The following is a 20,977-nucleotide window of genomic DNA, read 5'->3' as shown; positions in this document are numbered from 1 at the left end:
TTGTAATTTGTTATGTTAATGATAGTAAGCTACTCAAAATTGGGTTAAATTAGAGTTGGTTTTGAAACCACACATTTCAAGTTTCATTGCATTATAGACAAATCCAGCGAAAGCTCCACGCTGCTTTTTGATGGTGAGAGATTTGACAGCTCCCATACTAAATGTCTCGATTTTCATACTTTTTGTTAATTTTCTTCTTAAATAAAACACTTAACATATGAAAACTATATAGGGTATATGACCCTATTTTGGACCTAGTACCTATTTTGGACCTATTTTTATTAATCGAGGTAGTTCAGGCTTTTAAAGTACGAGTTCACTGAATCCAACCAACAGAAATTGTAAGCAGGATCGTTTTGTAGCTTACCTCTTCCAAAAATGTTAACATTTTTGGTTATTTCCGCTTTTTCAGCCACTTTTTCCAATGCCATCCGTATTTCCTAACATTTTCCTAGCACATCGATTAGGTCCAAATATTCCGGCTTCGTTGCTTATCGGATTTGGCTCGCGACACCTTGATGATTTTTTCTGTTTTGCACTGACACCAAGCAATTTCGTCCGGTTTCCGAGCAATGTAACTGTTGTCTATTTAATTCTTTTATGTGTTTCGTCACTAAACCATTTAAATAACTATTCTATTATCGAAAAAAACTCAATTCAAAATATTTTTTCAAATCAGCCGCGTTGGATGAGTTTTTGGAGCTACTTTGCCGTCGGTTCAAGGCTATCACCAACACATGTATAACAAGGTGTTGCCAGTTTTGTTTATCAATTTATTTCGATATTTCATTAACATTAATTGAAATTTTTAATTTAATATTTTGAATTGCATTCCTTTACTGTAATTATTTGAAAGAAATCTAAGCTTTAAAAGCAAATGATTAACAGAAACAATCAAAATGTGTTTTTAAACGATAAAAATCCAAATTGATGATAGAGATTTAGATGATTGTAAGGACCGATTGCAAAGTATCCCAAAATTTAAACTGATGTTGATTTATGTTTGTCTTAACATCATTATCACCAATTTAGCTGCATATATTTTTAAAATTTTCTTCAAAAAATGCAAACTGGCTACCCTGTTGGAATTGAAGGGGAAACGATTGAAAAACCTAAAGGGTCTAGTTCATTAAATCGTCAGCTGTCACCGTGACAGGAGCTGTCAACATCGCTTACGAGTGGTTTTTGAAAAAGTCGTATGAATTAAATTAAAAAAATCTTGAGTTCGTTTTAAAAAGATCCTAAGTGCTATTTGTAAACAAATCATTTTTTCGATCAGTTATCGATCAATTTGCGAATTATAAATAAAAAATGCTTTGAAAAGTCATCTGCAAGTCTTTAAAAAGCTCTTTACTGGAAAACAAACAAAATTTGGTTTGATTCAGAGAAAAAAAAATCAAATAAGTGTCGGAGATCGTGATGGCTCTTACGACGTATTGCAAACTAATCAGAGAAATATACATATGGAAAATTGATTTTTTGTAAGTTTTGACTGATTTTTGCATATCTATCAATATATTATATTTAAAAATACAGGTATAACGTATTTTTCACAATTGGCAGCGTTGGCTCATAATAAATTACACTTTTAGATTTTACCGTGTCAATCATGTTAGAAACACAATTGAACCAGCTTGAAAAATATAAATCTTCCAAAACAAATTATCATAAGAGGTTAATACGATGTTAACTTTATGAATTTTATTATATGAGACATATCTGATTACCGTAAATCTGGGTGACTTTGATAGGTTTGAGATTTTTTCGCTAAATGAAGAGTACAAATTAAATACGTACGGAATGGTATGGAATCATACTGACTGTGGTAGAGAAGTGCTCAAAGTACCTCATGAAGAACTTTTCAAGAATATTTTTGAAAAGTTAATTAACTATAATTAAGAAAATTTTGATAAATACCATTATTTTAATCTTCTCAAAGTGTCATGATTTTCTCAATGAACATGATTTTGAATCGTAAAACGGAATGCATTTTCGGATTCTTCGGACAATCTTCTACTAGGAAAAGGTAAAATAAGTTTGTAAATAATAAATATTATTAAATATTATTTGTTTTTGAAACATAATTCAATAAAATCTCCTAATTTAAAGGCATTTTCATTAAAACAATATAAAATGTAAAAAAAATGATTCGTTCTTTGAATTCAGTAAGTCTATAATTTTATAAACAAAACTAGTTTCAACGAATTTTAGGCAAATTTCTGAATTTTTAGCAATTTTACCTAAAATATATATGTATTATGTTAAAAGCTTATAAACATAGTTAACTAAATATTGACATAAATGATTTTCTTAAAAACTATATCAGCAACCTAAGTGATGGTAAGTTCGAAGCAAAAATAATGTTTGAACACCTCAAATCTGCTTTCAACAAGACAAACTATGACTATCAAAGGCACCCTGGTATTGAAACAAAGATTTTTTTCAAATATTACAATTGTTTTTAAAAGTGCAACATGTAGTTAAACTTGTTGTCAAGCAACTGTAAAGTTTAACATGGCAGATGAGAAAGTTTCACACCAAGTTACAAGCTATAATCTCCCTTTAAAATTTCTTCATTGTTTAATCATATTTAAACTTAAGCTCTGCGTAAAATTTAGAACCTTTTTTCATTGTAACTTGTTAGGTATCTCTGTCATTCATTTGATTTTAAGTTAAGGTGTTTTTATTGCGACTATTAACGGGTTGTCTTTTATGTTCTAATGCTTGAACAATTAGGTCGTAAGAATACGCAAATTGCAAATAGGACAAATATCTGATAAAGATGCGTGAGTTTCCATTCAATATAATTAAAACACGTTTTCAAATTCAAATCCTATGTTTTATCATAATTATTTAATTTCTGAAATAAATATTTTCCAAATTACAATCGTGGATAGGCCCTTTGGTTTATCAAACCGAGTTTTTTGTAAGTGTGCGTGTTGCACCACAGGCCGCAATTTGAGTTGTCCAAATTTCAACCAATCAGAGAGTGGGTCCAAAATAGGTTCAGCGATGTCTCCAAAATACATTCAATAAGTCCAAAAAGCATCCAAAAAATGTTTTAGTTGAAATGCTTATTACAATGAAATAGTTAAATTATTTTCAATTTTCAATAGTACACTTTGTTAAGCATAAATTAAGGCACAAAACAATCCTGAAACGAGCCAAATTAGTTAGACCGTTCCTGAGAACCATGCGAAATGTCTTGACGCTTTGCATAGTAGGTCCAAAATAGGGCCATATACCCTATTTTTGGTGCCCAAAATTCCTGCTGAATCGAATGGTGTACTTATCTCAATTGCAAATTTTTCGAACAGTTTTTATTTTAATAATATTCTATACACATTTTGTGCACCTAATCAATCAATACTTTTATCATAAATAATGATCTTATTGCTTAAAAGTTAAGTTTTCCTGAGCTCCCATATTCAAATACATGGAAGCTGTCATTTTTAACACCATTGGCCACCTAGCGGCCATTTCAAACTGGATACGTCTATTATCCGCGCCTCGATCCGCGCACCACCAAACCGACCCAGTCAAATCAATCCGAATTCTGAAACGGAATCTAATTAGAATCGTATACAAATTCCGTTTCAGAATTCGGATTGAGTTAACTGGGGAAGTACGCATCTCTTCTGTTGCACGAAAAAATCTGTTGCGCCGTACAAAAATTGAGTGGTTTGTCGTAAGCGTGTACATGAGCCTGTGGCGCAACAGGCTTTGACAGTTTGCGCTCGTATTTTGCCCAGTCAAATCAATCCGAATTCTGAAACGGAATCTAATTAGAATCGTATACAAATTCCGTTTCAAACGCAACAACCGGTTCCGTGTTCGAACCGGTTGTTGCGTTTGAAACGGAGTTTGTATACGATTCTAATTAGATTCCGTTTCAAAATTCGGATTGATTTGACAATTTCTTGGGGCTTTTCTTCACCCTATCTGACTTGCTTGCGCTGCCACTGCTGCCCATTTGATTTTTTTTCTTGACCGGTTCCTTCCGATGTGCGTACCTTACATTAGGTGGTTGGTGCCTTCCTCATATTCATATGTTTAACAAATCAACTTTATTACTCATTTCTTTTGATAGGGTTCACAGACTTAAATATTTCTTGCTCATCGGCATGGTCTGATAAAAAACCTATCCAACGATAGTTCACATGGTAATTCAGGTAATATTTCTATCACAATATCTGAAATCCGGCCTCCAAAAAGTGTATAAATAACACTTAAGTGCTAATAACTTTTGATAGGGTTGTCAGATCCTTAATGTTTAGGCTCATTTGAAATTAACTAACGACAGGTCGCATTAGGGACCCGGACATCATTTTCATTGAAATATCTGAGATCCGGCCTCCAAAAAGTGTAAAATAACACTTAAGTGTTAATAACTTTTGATAGGGTTATCAGATCTTCAATGTTTTGGACTCATTGAAAAGGTCTTCTTAATACCTTTCTGAAAATGTATAACATGATAGATTTTCTTGCAAAAACCACCCTTAAATAGAGACCTATGGGACACCAAGACAGATCGAATGAAACTAATACGGTCAAAATCCGTTCATCCAGTCTGGAGATAATCGAGTGACAATTTTTCTGCCCACCCACCTACACACATCCACACAGACATTTGCTCAGAACATGATTCTGAGTCGATATGTATACGTGAAGGTGGGTCTACGTGGTCAAACTAATAAGTTAATTTTTCGAGTGATTTTATAGCCTTTGCTCAGTTAGGTGAGGAAGGCAAAAATGCAAAACCCCGGGACACGTGGAGTAGGGGTAAGTGTGGCCCCGGTGGCAAATTTTGAGACGAGATTTGTCTGATCACGCCTTCCGTCGGATAGGGAAGTAAATGTTGGCCCGGTCTTACCTAGAGGTTAGGTCGTTAGCTCAGTCCAGGTGTAGGAGTCGTCTTTCTGGGTCCTGTCCCGGTGGAGTCGCTGGTAGGTAGTTGGACTCACAATCCAAAGGTCGTCAGGGTAATATTGAAATATTTTATCGTGTGATTTTTCTATAGTTCTCCCTTAATGGAGTTTTTTAAAGGTCCAATAAACCATTTTTTTTGTTTTTACTTTTTGGGCGGTTTCAAAAACACGCAAAAAGCAAACACTGGAATTTCGTTTATAGAGTTATCTTCGTGAGCATGTATTGCGTGTACGTACACGAAAAAGATTGAGGTTAAATTTTGTACCGGAAAGCAAAACAAATGGCGTGCTAGTGTGCGTGAGATCGGGTTTATACACTCAAACCCCGGTGGTTTGACACCAACTGTTGTCAAACGAACGGGGTCACTTTTTAGTTTGACACCCCTTTTACACGGAGCTCACACTACTACCGAACGTTTGTTTTGATAGTGTGCGTGAGCGCCGTGTAAAAAGTGACAGTTCGTCACTTTTTAGTTTGACTTTAACCAACCAACGGGGTACAAACTAAAAAAGTGTCAAACGAAAAAGTGACCAACCACCGGGGGTTGAGTGTATAACTCTATTGGACCTTTCCAAAAAAAAACTCCAGATGAAAATAAAAAGAAAAGTGTCCTTCCCTTCTGCATTACATAAAAGTCTGGCATCCCTGCCTGCCTGTCAAACAGTGTGCGCGTGTTGGTGCGTGCATCGACAAAACACACAAACACACTTTTGCAGCCCTCCTGTCTTGCACACACAGGTTCAGTCATTTTCGATTGAGTGAAGAGGGCAGAAGTTCGACTCTGAATCGCCAGCATTTATTATTTTTTTCATCGGGTTGATTTTCGGTGGTGAAGTGAAAAAAAGAACCAGTGTCCGCGGCGCAGCCAAGACTGCCTTCCCGTGCAGTAAAAGAGGAGGAGTGTGTCCTCCCCGGTTCCGTTCCGGGAACAGTGAGGTGATTCCACCCCGTGGGCCTTTTTTCCACGAGGAGTGCGCCCCAAAAAAGGAAGAAAGAAAAAAAAAACGCAAGGAAAATTCGTCGCGTGGAAATCAACTTTTCCTCTTGGCTCTGGGTCGTCCAGAAGAAGCGGATAAACCCGTTTTCTGGTTCGGTCGGTCGTTTCGAAAGTTACGTGTGTGGTGTGTGCGCGCGTGTGGAAAATTCGGAACCCTTGAGAGAGGCGAGTCGGTCCACGGAGTGGTTCCAAGTTTGGCCGTGGCCCCGACGACATCACGATGCGATGGCCCTGGTGACGATCCAGCGCTCGGCCAGTCTTGCAGGTTCCAACACGGTAGGCAGCCATCGAATCGATCAATCTAGTAGTCCTTCAACAAGTCGATCTTCCTTGGCCGAAGGCCATCCAAGCTGAGCAAAGAATCGGCAGAGCCTACTGCACTCTTTTGCTACCGTAAACGGGCAGCGATTCCTGTGCAAAATTGGGAATGATTTTTTTTTGCTTCTACTCTGCTCTGCTCAACTCTGCTCTTTATTTCTATTTTACTTGCCTTCTTCGTCGTTGCGTTGCCTTCACATCCTCCGATGATGATGATGATGATGATGGTAAGGGCAATGATGATGATGATTGGTCTCTGAATCTAGTTGCTGAAGAGATCTCATGAGAGAAAGAATATAAGAAAGATTTGTCGTTACAGGCGCCCCCCGAAAGGTTGCTGCGTTACACAATTGAATGATAGTTGTTCAAAATTTCATCCTTTGTTTAGATACCGTCATCAGGGGTGACATTGGGTCATACAAAAATGCAGAATTTTGCATGACCAAATTAATGTCAATTCTAATCTAAAAAAAAATTAATTGCTTCCCCATCCGATAGAAGGCCAGAAGAATAAGGCGGGAATCGAACCCGCGCCCCAACTTATGGGATCGGCATGCTGCAGTCTGCCGCTAACTGCAGTCGAATAGAAAAACCTAAAATTAAAATATTGAAAATATTTAAAAAAACTAAAAAATTAAAATTTTTAGACATAGAAAACTTCATAAAATTTATGCAAAAAAAAATTAATAAAAAAGACTAGCATCTGAAAAAAATAAAAAATAAATTCTTAAAAATGTATGAAAGATGCTTCAAAAACTGAAGCACTAATGTTTTTTTTTATTTAGAGAGAAAACATAAACATATTTTTATAAATAAAATCTGGAGTTTTTTTTAAAGGTCCAATAAACCAAATTTCCAGTTTTTGCTTTTTGGGTGTTTTTTAAGCTCTCAAAGCGGTTTCAAAAACACCCAAAAAGCAAAAACTGGAAATTTGGTTTATTGGGCCTTTTTTAAAAACTCTAGAAATATGGTTTATTTGCTGGTATACTTAAAAAATTAACAAAGCAATGTCAGTGCTAGGTCAGTGTTTATTTTTAAAATTCCCAAACATGTATTTTTTTTACACATATAGGTACTTGGTGTTAAGGCAAGTATGGAGCTCGGAAGGAACGCAAATCTCCATTTGAAAAAAGTATTTTTATAGATAATATTGAAAATCCAGATGTGCCTCTATCAGAAGAACCTTTCTTTTTGTTTAACAACGACATTAAATTTTCTTGAAAAATAAAATCAAAAATAAAAATAAAACAGACTTTTTTAAATATTAAAATATAAATATATTCAAATAAATCAGAAGTTAAGGAATTCAAAAACAAAAAAAAAGTAAAAAAATGCATAAATAAAAAAAACTTGAAACTTGAAAAAACGAGAAATAGAAAATCTGTAATAAAAATATTGAAGAATAAACAAAAAATCTAAAATTAAAATTTTCAAGCAAAGAAAAATTCAAAAAAAAAATAAGCTAGAAAAAAAGACTTTATTATCTCAAAAATTTAAAAACAGCTCGTAAACGATTATCTAAAGTCCTCACTTCGGATAATCGAATCTCGAATTTTTATTTTTAAATAATTCATTTTATTGATATTTCACCACCGCCATTTTGGCCGCCATCTTGGATTTGAAAAAAATAATCTTCGTGATTCGATTATCCGAAGTGACATTTTGCCAAGGCCTTCGGATAATCGAGTCTAAACTGTATTGAAATTCTTGGAATTTATGAGTTTAAGTGTATTGTAATTTATTTTTTTTGTTATTCGGATTTTTTTGAATTTTTGGATTTTTTTTTAAATTTTTAATTTGCGTTTTAAGTTTTTTTTCTTTTAGGATTTTAAATTTAATAATAATTTTTTGATTTTTTTTTTCTACTTAAGAATATCAGAGCACGTACCGTCCCAACGATCTCAAACTGAACTGTCATATTTTTTTGTCTTTTTTTTTTAAAAGAAACGCTTTCGTTTAAAAAAAAATCTACCATGTTGTTCTCTCTTTAATTATGTGAATTTGGATGTTATATATTTTGAATAAATTTTGTGCAGCTCACAATGCCTCACCTTTTGACCTTCACAGATCCCCAAAGTCTGATTTCAATCCTGAGATATTCAACGAAATCCTAAAAAAAACTCCTTGCATTTTTGTCACTTTACATAAGTGCGACAACTGGCCAAAGGGATTTCAGGTCAGAACGCGTTTGACGCACGTACAAGTTAGACTACCGTACACATTTGTAAATTAATTATAACTCGGGACTCTGGCAACCAAATACAACCAAACTTCAGGGCTCTTGTTTTTGTTTATTCAAGGTCAAATACTTAAACGCGTTTTTCTCGGAACGTCGAAATGACGAATGCGACAAGAGTGCTCGACAGCGTCGATATGTTCAATATTAAAAAAAAAAACGTTTGGATTTCGATATTTCGATTACGATATTTCAGTTTTCCGATAACTTTAAATCAAGCAATTATCAATCGTAATACTCACAAAAAAGTTTAAGGGAATCAAACTTTTTGAATAACTTAATGAATTTAGTTTTAAAGTTTAAAATATTTTCCCAAAAACAAACTATTGTTTGATGTACTTATTAACAAAGTAATTAAAAACTTTTTATTCATTGAACATATTGTGAAAATCTGTGTCAAATGCATGCCATCATGATCATCTAATATTTATTAAAATTTTTAGATGTCTTAAAAAAAAATTTTATGCTGAAATAAATTAAAAACGTTACTTAATCCACCCTTAGGTGGTTGGCGCCTTCCTCACATTTAAAGGGTGCTATCCAAAATGCAAAAAGTGCGTAAATAACACTTAAGTGCTTATAACTTTCGATAGGGTTGTCAGATCTTCAATGTTTTGGAAGCGTTGGAAAGCTTATTTGAATACCTATCCAACGATATGTCGCATGAGAGATCCGAACAACGTTTTCATCAAAATATCTGAGATCCGGCCTCCAAAAAGCGTATAAATAACACTTAAGTGCTTATAACTTTTGATAGATTTGTCAGATCTTCAATGTCTTGAACGCGTTGGAAAGGTCTTTTAAATACTTTTCTAAAAATGTATAGCATGACGGGTTTTCTTACAAAAACCACCCTTTTTACAATCTTCCGGACTTTTGTTTAAATCGTTTTTTTTTTGGCATAACTTTTGAAGTACTTAACTAAACTTCATAATTTTTAATAGCGACTTATGGGACCTCAAGACGGATCGAATGATGCCAAAACGGACAAAATCGGTTCAGCCAATGTCGAGATAATCGTGTGACAATTTCTTGATCAACATCCCACCACACACACAGACATTTGCTCAGAATTTGATTCTGAGTCGATAAGTATACATGAAGGTGGGTCTAGGAGGTCTAATTGAGAAGTTCATTTTTCGAGTGATTTTATAGCCTTTCCTCAGTAACGTGAGGAAAGCAAAAAGGTAAAAAATCATAAATTACTATCAACTATATACGCGCTTGGGTCCTTGTCCATTTGCAGGGTTGTTGCGGACAGCGCGGATTTGCTGGCAAATTTTGCTTAGGCGCGGATTTCGCGCGGATGTGAAATTTGGTTAGTATTTAAAATAATTGAGAGAGATAAAATTAATTTGTAATAAAGAAAAGTATTATCAGGGAATCAGGGTTTTTTTAATTTGCTTCGATATCTGTTACTGAAACAATATTGTGTTTTCTTTCGAAAATGTTTGTTTGTATTTTCTTAATAAAAAACGTAAAAAAAAGATTATTTTTTAAATGTTTTGATGAGGATTTCCTAAAAAAAATTATTACTACACTCAACTAATTTTTACCGGCTTTGAATATTTTTAACATCTTTTGAGTTTTGAGTATCGTTCTTTTAACCTTATTTATTGTTTATTTTATAAAGGATTTCAATCATGTGAATAATTTTTCAAACTTTTCTCGAAGTTATATACCAGGAAGTAAGAAAAATGATTATTGGGGCTTGTTTCCGTGGCCGTACTGTGCTGAAATGCGGATGCTGGCTCTTCGCCGTTGAATTGTAGTAAAACCCACCCCATAGAAAGATTTTTTTTTCTAGATTTCTTGGGGAAAAAATAAAAGATCAAAACATTCAAAAATGAAAGCTGCAATATTCAAAACTCGAAGATTCAGAAATTAAATATATTTTTTATTTTTATAGTCTTTTTTACTGAAAATTTAAAAACAAGAATTCAAATATTCAAATATACGAAATTTTATAAATTTATAATTCAAAAATAAAATAAATTCAAAACTAGAAACATTTTGGATTTCAAAATTCAAACAAATTAACTCAAATTTAATTAAAGAATTTAAAAAATTAAAGAGTCAAAAATGATAAATTCTGAAAATTAAAAATAAAAAACGACCAAGAGAACAAAAAATTCTTAAATTCTTAAATTCTTAAATTCTTAAATTCTTAAATTCTTAAATTCTTAAATTCTTAAATTCTTAAATTCTTAAATTCTTAAATTCTTAAATTCTTAAATTCTTAAATTCTTAAATTCTTAAATTCTTAAATTCTTAAATTCTTAAATTCTTAAATTCTTAAATTCTTAAATTCTTAAATTCTTAAATTCTTAAATTCTTAAATTCTTAAATTCTTAAATTCTTAAATTCTTAAATTCTTAAATTCTTAAATTCTTAAATTCTTAAATTCTTAAATTCTTAAATTCTTAAATTCTTAAATTCTTAAATTCTTAAATTCTTAAATTCTTAAATTCTTAAATTCTTAAATTCTTAAATTCTTAAATTCTTAAATTCTTAAATTCTTAAATTCTTAAATTCTTAAATTCTTAAATTCTTAAATTCTTAAATTCTTAAATTCTTAAATTCTTAAATTCTTAAATTCTTAAATTCTTAAATTCTTAAATTCTTAAATTCTTAAATTCTTAAATTCTTAAATTCTTAAATTCTTAAATTCTTAAATTCTTAAATTCTTAAATTCTTAAATTCTTAAATTCTTAAATTCTTAAATTCTTAAATTCTTAAATTCTTAAATTCTTAAATTCTTAAATTCTTAAATTCTTAAATTCTTAAATTCTTAAATTCTTAAATTCTTAAATTCTTAAATTCTTAAATTCTTAAATTCTTAAATTCTTGAATTCTTAAATTCTTAACGGTGCACATCAACCAGAGCTTTTGCACTCAGGTTTTTGTTACAGACATTTTGGTATCTTCAAAACTACGGGAAATATCAATATAATTTTTTATTCATCCCCTAAGCTACTATTTCCATAACGATTTACAACAAAATTTGTCAATTTTTATAATCAAATTATTTCAGGATTGGGTCCGTAAGTTCAACAATTTTAAAATAAGAAGACAACAACTTCCTTGGTTGCTGTGTACATAAAATTCTTAAATTCTTAAATTCTTAAATTCTTAAATTCTTACATTCTTAAATTCTTAAATTCCTTAATTCTTAAATTCCTTAATTCTTAAATTCCTTAATTCTTAAATCCCTAATTCTTAAATTCTTAAATTCTAAAATTCTTAAATTCTTATATTCTTAATAAAATAATACAAATTTGGTGATTCGATTTTTATGAGTGAATTTTTGGCGAGAATCATCAAATACGAACTGTGTTTAAATTTTCAAATCCTCATGACCATTTTCATTCCATAAATTTTCGATTTTTTTTTATTTTTCATATTTATATTTCAAAATGTTTTAAATTCATATTTAGAATTTCTCTTTTTGCCAAAATTATTGTTATGGCTTTTCCCTCTGGTTTACTTCATCCTAGCAAAAATAAATTTGTCCACAAAATTTTTGGCGTTTCAAGATTCTGCGTTCTGAGATTCGGCCTCATGCGGCTATTCTTGATATAAAATTGCATTTATTGAATTCAATTTTATTTAATCGTTTGTGATTGTTGTGCTCCTTTTGATGGATCTCTTGATTTTTGATCCAAAATATTTTTTTTTTAAATTCATAAAAAATAAACTCTGTTGTATGTTTGTCGCGAAATTATTTTTGTTAATATGGCGCGGATTGGGTTTTGGGAAGGCGCGGATGTTTTTTCGACTTTTCCGTAACAACCCTGCATTTGACAAGGGTTCGGAGGTTCTAAACAACGTTTGAATCCGATTGATGCAAACGTTCTTCAGGGCCGGGGCTTGTCGATTCAAGCTGAGGTACCTCGCGCACGGCTAGCCTGCGTAGAGAAATGGGTCACCGAAGCTCGGCAGAGCTAACACCTTCCAAATGCGTATGCGAGTTATTTGCATGTATAGAATGTAGATCTAAAATACCTGGAAAAAACTCAATTTGTAAGAAGCGGCCGCGTGGTCCCGTTTGGTTGGTTGCACACACACACACACACCGCGGTAGATTTTCTTGAAACATTTCGTTCGCGTCGTACTGTCAACTTGATCGCGGTAAATACTTAACTACACTCAGGATCAAAGGGGTTCTGTCTACCCTTTATTTGTCAATATAAGGTAGACAAACCCTTTTTGAGAGTTACTTCCACCCTTTTTTTTCAAGTTTATTGGTGGTAACCCTTTTCGAAAAGGGTAACGACAGGTAAATTTGAAAAAAAGGGTGGAAGTAACTCTCAAAAAGGGTTTGTCTACCTTATGTTGACAAAAAAAGGGCTGTTTCCACGAGGTTCCTGCATTTTGCATGTATTTGGTCTACAACGTGACTCAAAACCCGCGGCCCGCTGTATGAATGAGTCTTTCTTCCGAACGAGAAAACGTGCGCGTATGCGTGTATGAATGGCACTCCGCCCCAGCAGTGTGTTGGTGCGCTCGGCCTGCTACGACGACGACTTGGTATTGCTGCCTGCCAGTGTCTCGCATGTCTGAATTTGGTGCTGTTTTCGCAATAGTAGCAGATTTTTTTTTCTGTATTTTGTACTTTATTTTATCTCGCGCGACCCCAACACCGACGACGCTGTACGGACACAGAGCATTGTGTAGAGTAGAATAGAGTAGTGCTGCTGCGTGCAGAGAAGTGTGTGCTGCTGTTGAGTTGTTGAGGCAAAAGATGCAGATCTGACTGACTGGTGGTGGATGTCCAAGGTTAGGCCAAGAACTGAAAGTTTCGAGATTTTTTAGTGCCCGAGCTGAAAAGAGCGAAAAAGTTTGAACGTCGAAAAAAATGGTGTCAGCTCGGAGGAGGAAAATCGTGCGTGTTGGATAAGAGTGAGTTGTTTTTTGTTGTTGTTGGTGTGATTCCTTTCAGCTGCTTTTGGTGGAGCCCCCCCCCCTGAGATCGAGTGAGTGACCATCGGAAAAAGTCAAAACGATTACGGCGACCTCCTCCCTCTTCTAGCAATTCTCGAAAAGTCAGAAAAGGTCCGGTTTTACCCCTGGAGACGGATGATTAATGTCTCAGCAAGCCGTGCAGAGCAAAAAAAAAAAAATCGCCAAGAAGAAAGTTCACTGGACCAAGTTGCCCCCACACACCCGCTCTCACTCTCTCACCCCTTCTTTCGTCAGCGCGAGCTTCCGTTTTGGTCACTGAAGTGAGAGGGGACCGGTTTGGTGGGAGGAGGAGGGGGGATCATTCCCGTTTTTGGGACGGTGAGAGTGAGCGGGAATCATCCCACTTGACAGCTGCTGCACTGTTTGGTGTGGTGAATGGCAACAAAGGGATCATCTCACCTTCACGGGAGTGAGAAGTGAGGAAAATTGCGAGGTGTGAAGAGAGACAGAGAATGAAAAAAAGTGCAACAACGGTGTGTGAGCGGTGAACGGTGAGGGAGGGCGAGTGAGTTGAGTTGAGTTTGGTTGTGTATTGGTGAGCGAGCGAGCAAGCACGGTTGCGGTCCAAGTGTGCGATGATTGTTTTGGTTTTGGATGGATGCCTGGAGTGACGTTTCGTTGCTGGGAAGTGGAAAGAAGTCGATTTGTTTGGTATTTTCCAGGGGGATGACAGATGGTGATTTCAGCCTACCGCACATCATTTGCAATATGGCGGAGATTGTTTGTAAACATCACACAAAACATGCTAGCAGAAAAAACAGTGACAGGAGCGAAAAATTCTTAAAAGTAGTTCGATTATTATCATTCGTGCTTCAGTTTCGAGTAAGTGTAACAAGTTTAGTAGGAAAATAATTTAATGATGATAATATCAATAAAACTTTGGTTTCCTCCCACAGATATAGTAGGCAAAAGGCAAGCTCCACCGGGACGTCGCTTCCAAGCTGGAATTTTCCGTTTGCTGCCCCGTCGTCTACTGTTCAAACTTCCATGTCCCGCCACGGTTGGAGATGGCCACTACCGCTTCTTCAGATGCCGGCAATTAAAGTAACCCAAATCCAAGCCCAAACCCCTATGGAATCGACGTGCTGCCGAATCTTTCAGTGTCCAGAAAATGGCTAACTAGTTCGGCTAGGCCAAACCGACCAGCACCAGCTAGGCCCGGAAGAAGAACAAAAATTGTATATCAAAATAAATGTTGCCCTGTGACCGTGACCCTTGCCTCCTTCGCTAACAACCGTTCCAGAATGAACGTTTTTCAGATCGCATTCTTCTGCCAGTCGTTTTTTGCTCACTTCCGCCACCTTGTAGTTTCACTAATTTATCCGCTGGACCTCCTCCCACTCGGCCTCAGTTTGCACGATCATTCAAAGGACCATACCGGAAAGGACACCAGGGTAAACGCCTCGATCTCTAACTAGATCTCGCCAACCGGAACCGGCGGACCGCTTTTATCTGAATCTAAACGTTTTTGAACAGCTGCATCAACTCAACCTGTTCCTCCTCGGCCTGTTAGCATCGATCCGGGACCAGGAACAGCCTACTCTCGGCCGTGCTCAGTCAGCGCGACTTCCGGCGGTGCACTGGAGCGGGAGGTCGGTGTACTTGGTGCTGCAGTGGGCTTATCAAACATAGCAAGGCCTGCAGACCGGCAGCCTAGTAATTAATAATGCCATAAGCATGTTAAAAAAAGTAACTAATGTTTGTTTAATTGAACAAAATGATAAATAAATTAATTCTAATCACTTTCTATTTCAATTTCCATCAATAGGTACGATTGAAAATTGACATTTTACCCGAATGAAAGACAAGTTGTGCGATAAAAGGGTAATTCATTGGTACCAACGGTGACATTTCAAATTGTCAAAGTACCAAATCATGTCAAAGTACCAAAAGGTGAGAGGTAGGCTCTCACTGTATGGAGTTTGACAGGTCGTCTACTCCCTGGTATTTTCGATGGAAAAGTGACAAAAAGGAAAGGAAGCTTCACAGAATATCACTCACAAAGTTTATTACGTGTAAATTTTGAGGTAGTCATACCCAACTTCAGCGAATCGAAGGATTAACGAAAGAGCCAGCAGACGCTACGGAAGAATCCGGTAGTTACAAGGTTTCCTGTCAAACATACAACAAAAGGTTAAGGAAGGCTTCCTTGTCAGCAAACTTGTCATCAAACCAGATGTCAACAAAAACAATGACCTTTAAAACCCGCCGTTTGACATGTAGGTTGGAGTCATCCCGCCAAACAAATCACAGCAGAAACGGTTATTATTTCATAAAAAATGCCTTATAAGGCAAAACAACAAACGGTAGTTACGTGAAAAACGAAATAAAGTGTCATTCCAATTCTGTACTTCGGACTGAACGGACGTTTCGCCTTCCAAAAGAAGGACGGGTGACATCTCAACCAAACTATCTGAAGAGTGCGGATAAGCATTTAAAATGCTGCATTTTGACAGCTGGAATTATTTTGCAAATTCCGGGCCAACAGGCTGGCCTTCCCAGCTACCTTTTAACACTGCGGGTTCTGTTAAATAGTTACCTGTCGGCTCGAAATTTGCAAAATAGTGCTGACTGTCAAAATGCTTATGCGCCCTTTTCAAATGTTGCTCCAGAAGTGATAACTCGGTGCCAACCAGGGTTGGTTTGATGAGCCTGAAGAATTCAACGACAAAGAGAGGTTTATCGAAACAGCGAAGATCGGCAGACTCAAGCAAAGACGAATCGCGAGGGTTAACTCTAGCGATTTAAATCGAGAAAACGACATTGTACCCAATGAGAGAAAAAACAAAGTGACGAAACCGTGGACAGCCGTCCACGGCTTAATGCGTGAAGGACGGCCATCTACACCCGGGGCAAGCCGAATTAACTTGGACAGTAGAACGAGACAGTCAAGTCAAGTCTACGAGACGCCCGGGAAATATAACTGAAAAATATCACACGGAACGCGACAAGTTTGACGTTCTAGAAGACAAACAGATCACGTGAATTGTACGGACTCGTGAAATTCACTCTGCGTGATTCAGCGTGAAAGCGCAGAGTGTGTTTTTGGATGACTAATCGTAATTATTTTTGTAATTAGTCCCAACATACCGGGGTTAGGACATCACGAAAGGCATCGTGCCAGATGAGTCAGATGAGTTGGCAGAGGTTGGTGAAAATTTCCTCTGTTGTGACTGCGGACTAAGGATTGATTTCTACGTAACTTGAGATTGAGGTTTGAAGCATCAACTTATTAGTTTTCAATCCAACTCGTTACCATCACGCTATGGAACGCTTGCTGATAAGAGAGAGAGAGAGAGAGCAGAACATTCTCTCTCTTTTCATTCGAGTGGTTGTAGATGTATTAGTGAGGGCCGCTGATCGCTGTCAAATTCGCTCACGGTCAAGATTTTTTTTTGACGTGCTTCATGCATATTTTGATACAAAAGCTAGCATTTAATGTAGGGAGATCAGGATTACAGTTTCTGCAGCATTTTTGTACTATGAGTTTACAAATTAACATTTAATCGGCGAAAGACGCATCGGAAATAACTTCAACCCGAGACAGACATTCCCAAACAATCCCCGGATGCCATTTGTCTGGTCGTCGCTCGATATCGTGGCCGATTGTCCCCGTTTAAGTCATCGGTGCCGCCGCGCGGCCACGACATAACTCGCCGTCTCTGAGCGTAATCGGCGGCTTTTTTTCCTGGCACTTGTTTTGCATTTGCATTTTGAGTTTTGCTTCACACATTTTTTGGCAACACTATTTCTTGTTTCGTCAAACGACGAAAAAGAATCAGAAGTTTTGTGCGATTTTGGCAAAATTTCAAATGTCAAAAGTGGTTAATAACTTCGAATCGACGAACCTAGATCGAAATCTTTTCTCTTTTAAAACTGCACAAGCTAGCGCAGTGTAAGCAGCTCCAGGGTCGTGCGGCGATTCGAGTCGTTGATTCTTTCCGTTTCTCAAGGGAATCGACAAAACTGGCTCGAACCTCCTCAACTTCACCAGACTGGTGGTGAAGGTATTCTTCTGTGACCAGCACCAGGGCCAATTACCCTTGAATGGTCAATTTCGAGGGCATCATAAACAACCGGACAGCCAGCGAACCGGCTCTGGCGAGCTATTATTGTCGTGTGTACACTCCGGCAATAATAAATAATAATAACAATAATAACAATGATCACAATGTGCCAGGGTAACAATAGTAGTCGCGGTATAAAAATGGAAAACAGCGCGCAAAAGTTATTAAAAACAACAAAGAAAACACAAACTAAGTAGGAAGAGTGAAAGAAGAAGACAACAACAACAAAAGCAACCAAAACAACGAAAATCGACACACGACTTTCGAGACAACCAAATTAGGAAACAATCAATCCACGCATATGCGCACGGCGCTCAACACACACAAGCATGGTAGTAGTACTACTACTGCTACTATTACCAGCACCACCAAACCGAATAGAGTTGCAGTTTGGATGCAACCAAAACCACGATGACGGCGATGACCATCATTTCGCGGATCGCGAAGATCTTTTCTGCTTCTTCTTCTTCGTTCGACGACTCGCCTCTTCTCTATTTTCATCTGCACTCTCTATGTAGGCACAAATTGAAGTTGGATAACCGGAATTGATCGCTTTGGCGAGCTGCAGCTCGCGTCATTGCGGATCAAACCTTATCATTAGAGAGGATGGTGTGGTGGTGTGTGATTTTCAGAGTTGTAATTTCGAACGTATTATTCAGTATTTTAAAGATTTTTCAAATCATTTTTTTGGTTGTCATAATTTTTGCGCATAAAAATTATTATCATTGTTTATTTTTTGAGAAAAATAATTAAATTAGCTTAAACTTGATTGAACCAGTTTACCATAAATTTCCTTTAAAAAATTCAGATTATGATGGGAAAATAATTCAGAGAACTATAAGAAAATAATAAGTCATTTTCGTAAATATATTTTTTTAGGTCATTGATGACTCATCAGGAAAGAGATGGTTTTTAGGATGGCATATTTATTTTTGTTTGAATCCGGGTCATCAACTACAAATAAACAAGAGCTCGGATTATAGAGAATTTGCAGCAAAGCTAAAAGACACATGTCGCCACCTATGAACAAATAATTTTTTTTATGATTCTTTGAAAAACTGTGTTTTTTCCTTAATAATTAACATTTTTATAAAACTTATGCCAGATTCAGATGAGAAAAACTATTTCCAACAATTTGGTGTGCATTTTTCTAATATTTGTTTGATTTTTCTATGAGAAAACTGTAAATTTAGAGTAAGATAGTAATTTGGACTATTTGGCAAGAAAGTCTGTCAAAAATCAATAAAAACTGTTAAATATACGTTAACACATCTGTTATCAATTGAATCATTATTTTAAAGCTCTTTTTTATAAAGATCGTCTCAAATCATAAGAAAAAAGCTACGTCATTTGTGGATGGCGCCAATCAAAATATTTGTGACCAATTCACGAAAACAAAACAACTTCTCACATTTATATTTATTTTGTAATAGAGCAGTTCTCTAGGATTTCGGCCATTCGATTTTTTTTTTGTATTTTTTAATCCGACTGAAACTTTTTTGGTACCTTCGGTATGCCCAAAGAAGCCATTTTGCATCATTAGTTTGTCCATATAATTTTCCATACAAATTTGGCAGCTGTCCATACAAAAATGATGTATGAAAATTTTAAAATCTGTATCTTTTGAAGGAATTTTTTGATCGATTTGGTGTCTTCGGCAAAGTTGTAGGTAGGGATACGGACTACACTGGAAAAACATGATACACGGTAAAAAAAAATTGGTGATTTTTTTATTTAACTTTTTATCACTTAAAATTGAATTGCAAAAAACACTATTTTTAATTTTTTTAATTTTTTTGATATGTTTTAGAGGACATAAAATTCCAACTTTTCAGAAATTTCCAGGTTGTGCAAAAAATCATTGACCGAGTTATGAATTTTTTAATCAATATTGATTTTTTCAAAAAATCGAAATTTTGGTCGAAATTTTTCAACTTCATTTTTTTATGTAAAATCAAATTTGCAATCAATAAGTACTTTAGTGAAATTTTGATAAAGTGTACCATTTTCAAGTTAAATCCATATTTAAGTGACTTTTTTGAAAATAGTCGAAGTTTTTCATTTTTTTAAATTAGTGCACATGTTTGCCCACTTTTGAAAAAAATTTTTTTGAGCAGCTGAGAAAATTCTCTTTATTTTGCTTCTTCGGACTTTGATGATACGACCTTTAGTTGCTGAGATATTGCAATGCAAAGGTTTAAAAACAGGAAAATTGATGTTTTCTAAGTCTCACACAAACAGCCCACCATTTTTCAATGTCGATATCTCAGCAACTAATGGTCCGATTTACAATGTTAAAATATGAAACATTTGTGAAATTTTCCGATCTTTTCGAAAACAATATTTTCAAAATTTTCAAATCAAGACTAACATTTCAAAAAGGCCAAACTTTCAATATTACGCCCTTTTAAAATGTTAGTCTTGATTTGAAAATTTTGCCGAAGACTCCAAATTGATCAAAAAATTCCTTCAAAAGATACAGATTTTTGAATTTTCATACATCATTTTTGTATGGACAGCTGCCAAATTTGTATGGAAAATTATATGAACAAACTAATGATGCAAAATGGCTTCTTTGGGTATACCGAAGGCATCAAAAAAGTTTCAGTCGGATAAAAAAATATAAAAATTAAAATTTAAGAAAAAAGATCGATTTCGTAGAGAATTGCTCAATAGAGTTATCTAAGCCCAACCTCACACACACTAGCGCACCATTTGTTTTGCTGGCCGGTACAAAATTTAACCTCAATCTTTTTCGTGTACGTATACGCAATACATGCGCACGTAGATAACTCTATAGTATTTGGTCTACAGTCCAGGCTCGATTAACCGAAGGCCTCTGAAAAAATTCACTTCGGATAATCAAACCAAGAAAAAAAAATGTTTGAGCTGAAGTATGACCCCTCAACTACTCTAAAGTGATTTAAAAATTTTATATCCAAGATGGCGACCAAAATGGCGGTGATGAAATATTTAAAAGGCATTTTTCAATTTAAAAGGCAATCAATCATTCAAATTTAACTAAAATGGGATCGCAGAACTCGAAAAAATGTGCTTGATTCAACTATCAGAAGTCCCATACAAACCTTCGGATAATCGAGTCAGGACTGTATTTTTATGTAGAGAATTTAACTAATTATAACTGCATATGAACTCTTCAACATCTAAGGCTAAAAAAAATGGATCTTTGAAAGGATCTTTCCAACATTTTTCGAACTTTCCATTATAGGGGGTTCTAAATAAATTTATATGAAATTTACTCATATTAATGAAAAATAAGGAACGAAGAAAAATGGTAATTATTCAACAAGATCAAAACATCATATTTGTCAATATTTTTTTCAGAAATCAGTATTCAAAAAATCTGTGGATAAACAAATTCCTGTTTTTTTTGCTGATTTTTAAAATCACTTTGTGGTACTAAAATTGATTTCCATAAAAACACTAATTTTACTTATTTTTTGA

General features: G+C 35.2%; 1 protein-coding gene across 4 annotated transcripts in view; it reads left to right on the top strand.

The window, feature by feature from the left end:
• Positions 1–5,668: 5,668 nt before the first annotated feature.
• The window catches only part of LOC6053843 (protein phosphatase Slingshot), a 34,290-nt gene continuing 18,981 nt past the window's right edge, over positions 5,669–20,977 (top strand). For 2 of the 4 annotated variants that reach the window (XM_038251705.1, XM_038251696.1), the window contains exon 1: positions 5,669–6,202. Coding sequence is in view for 1 of the 4 variants with exons in the window: in XM_038251696.1 (XP_038107624.1) it covers positions 6,152–6,202 (51 nt within the window). In the remaining 3 variants the exon portion in view is untranslated. Of the gene's footprint in view, positions 6,203–13,060; positions 13,383–20,977 lie in introns of those variants that run through there. The other 2 variants (XM_038251724.1, XM_038251714.1) reach the window with 1 other exon arrangement.

This window comes from Culex quinquefasciatus, chromosome 1 (genome assembly GCF_015732765.1).
Source record: "Culex quinquefasciatus strain JHB chromosome 1, VPISU_Cqui_1.0_pri_paternal, whole genome shotgun sequence".
NCBI lineage: Eukaryota > Metazoa > Arthropoda > Insecta > Diptera > Culicidae > Culex > Culex quinquefasciatus.
Note: the sequence above shows the minus strand (reverse complement) of the source record. Positions and strands in the feature narration are given on the sequence as shown.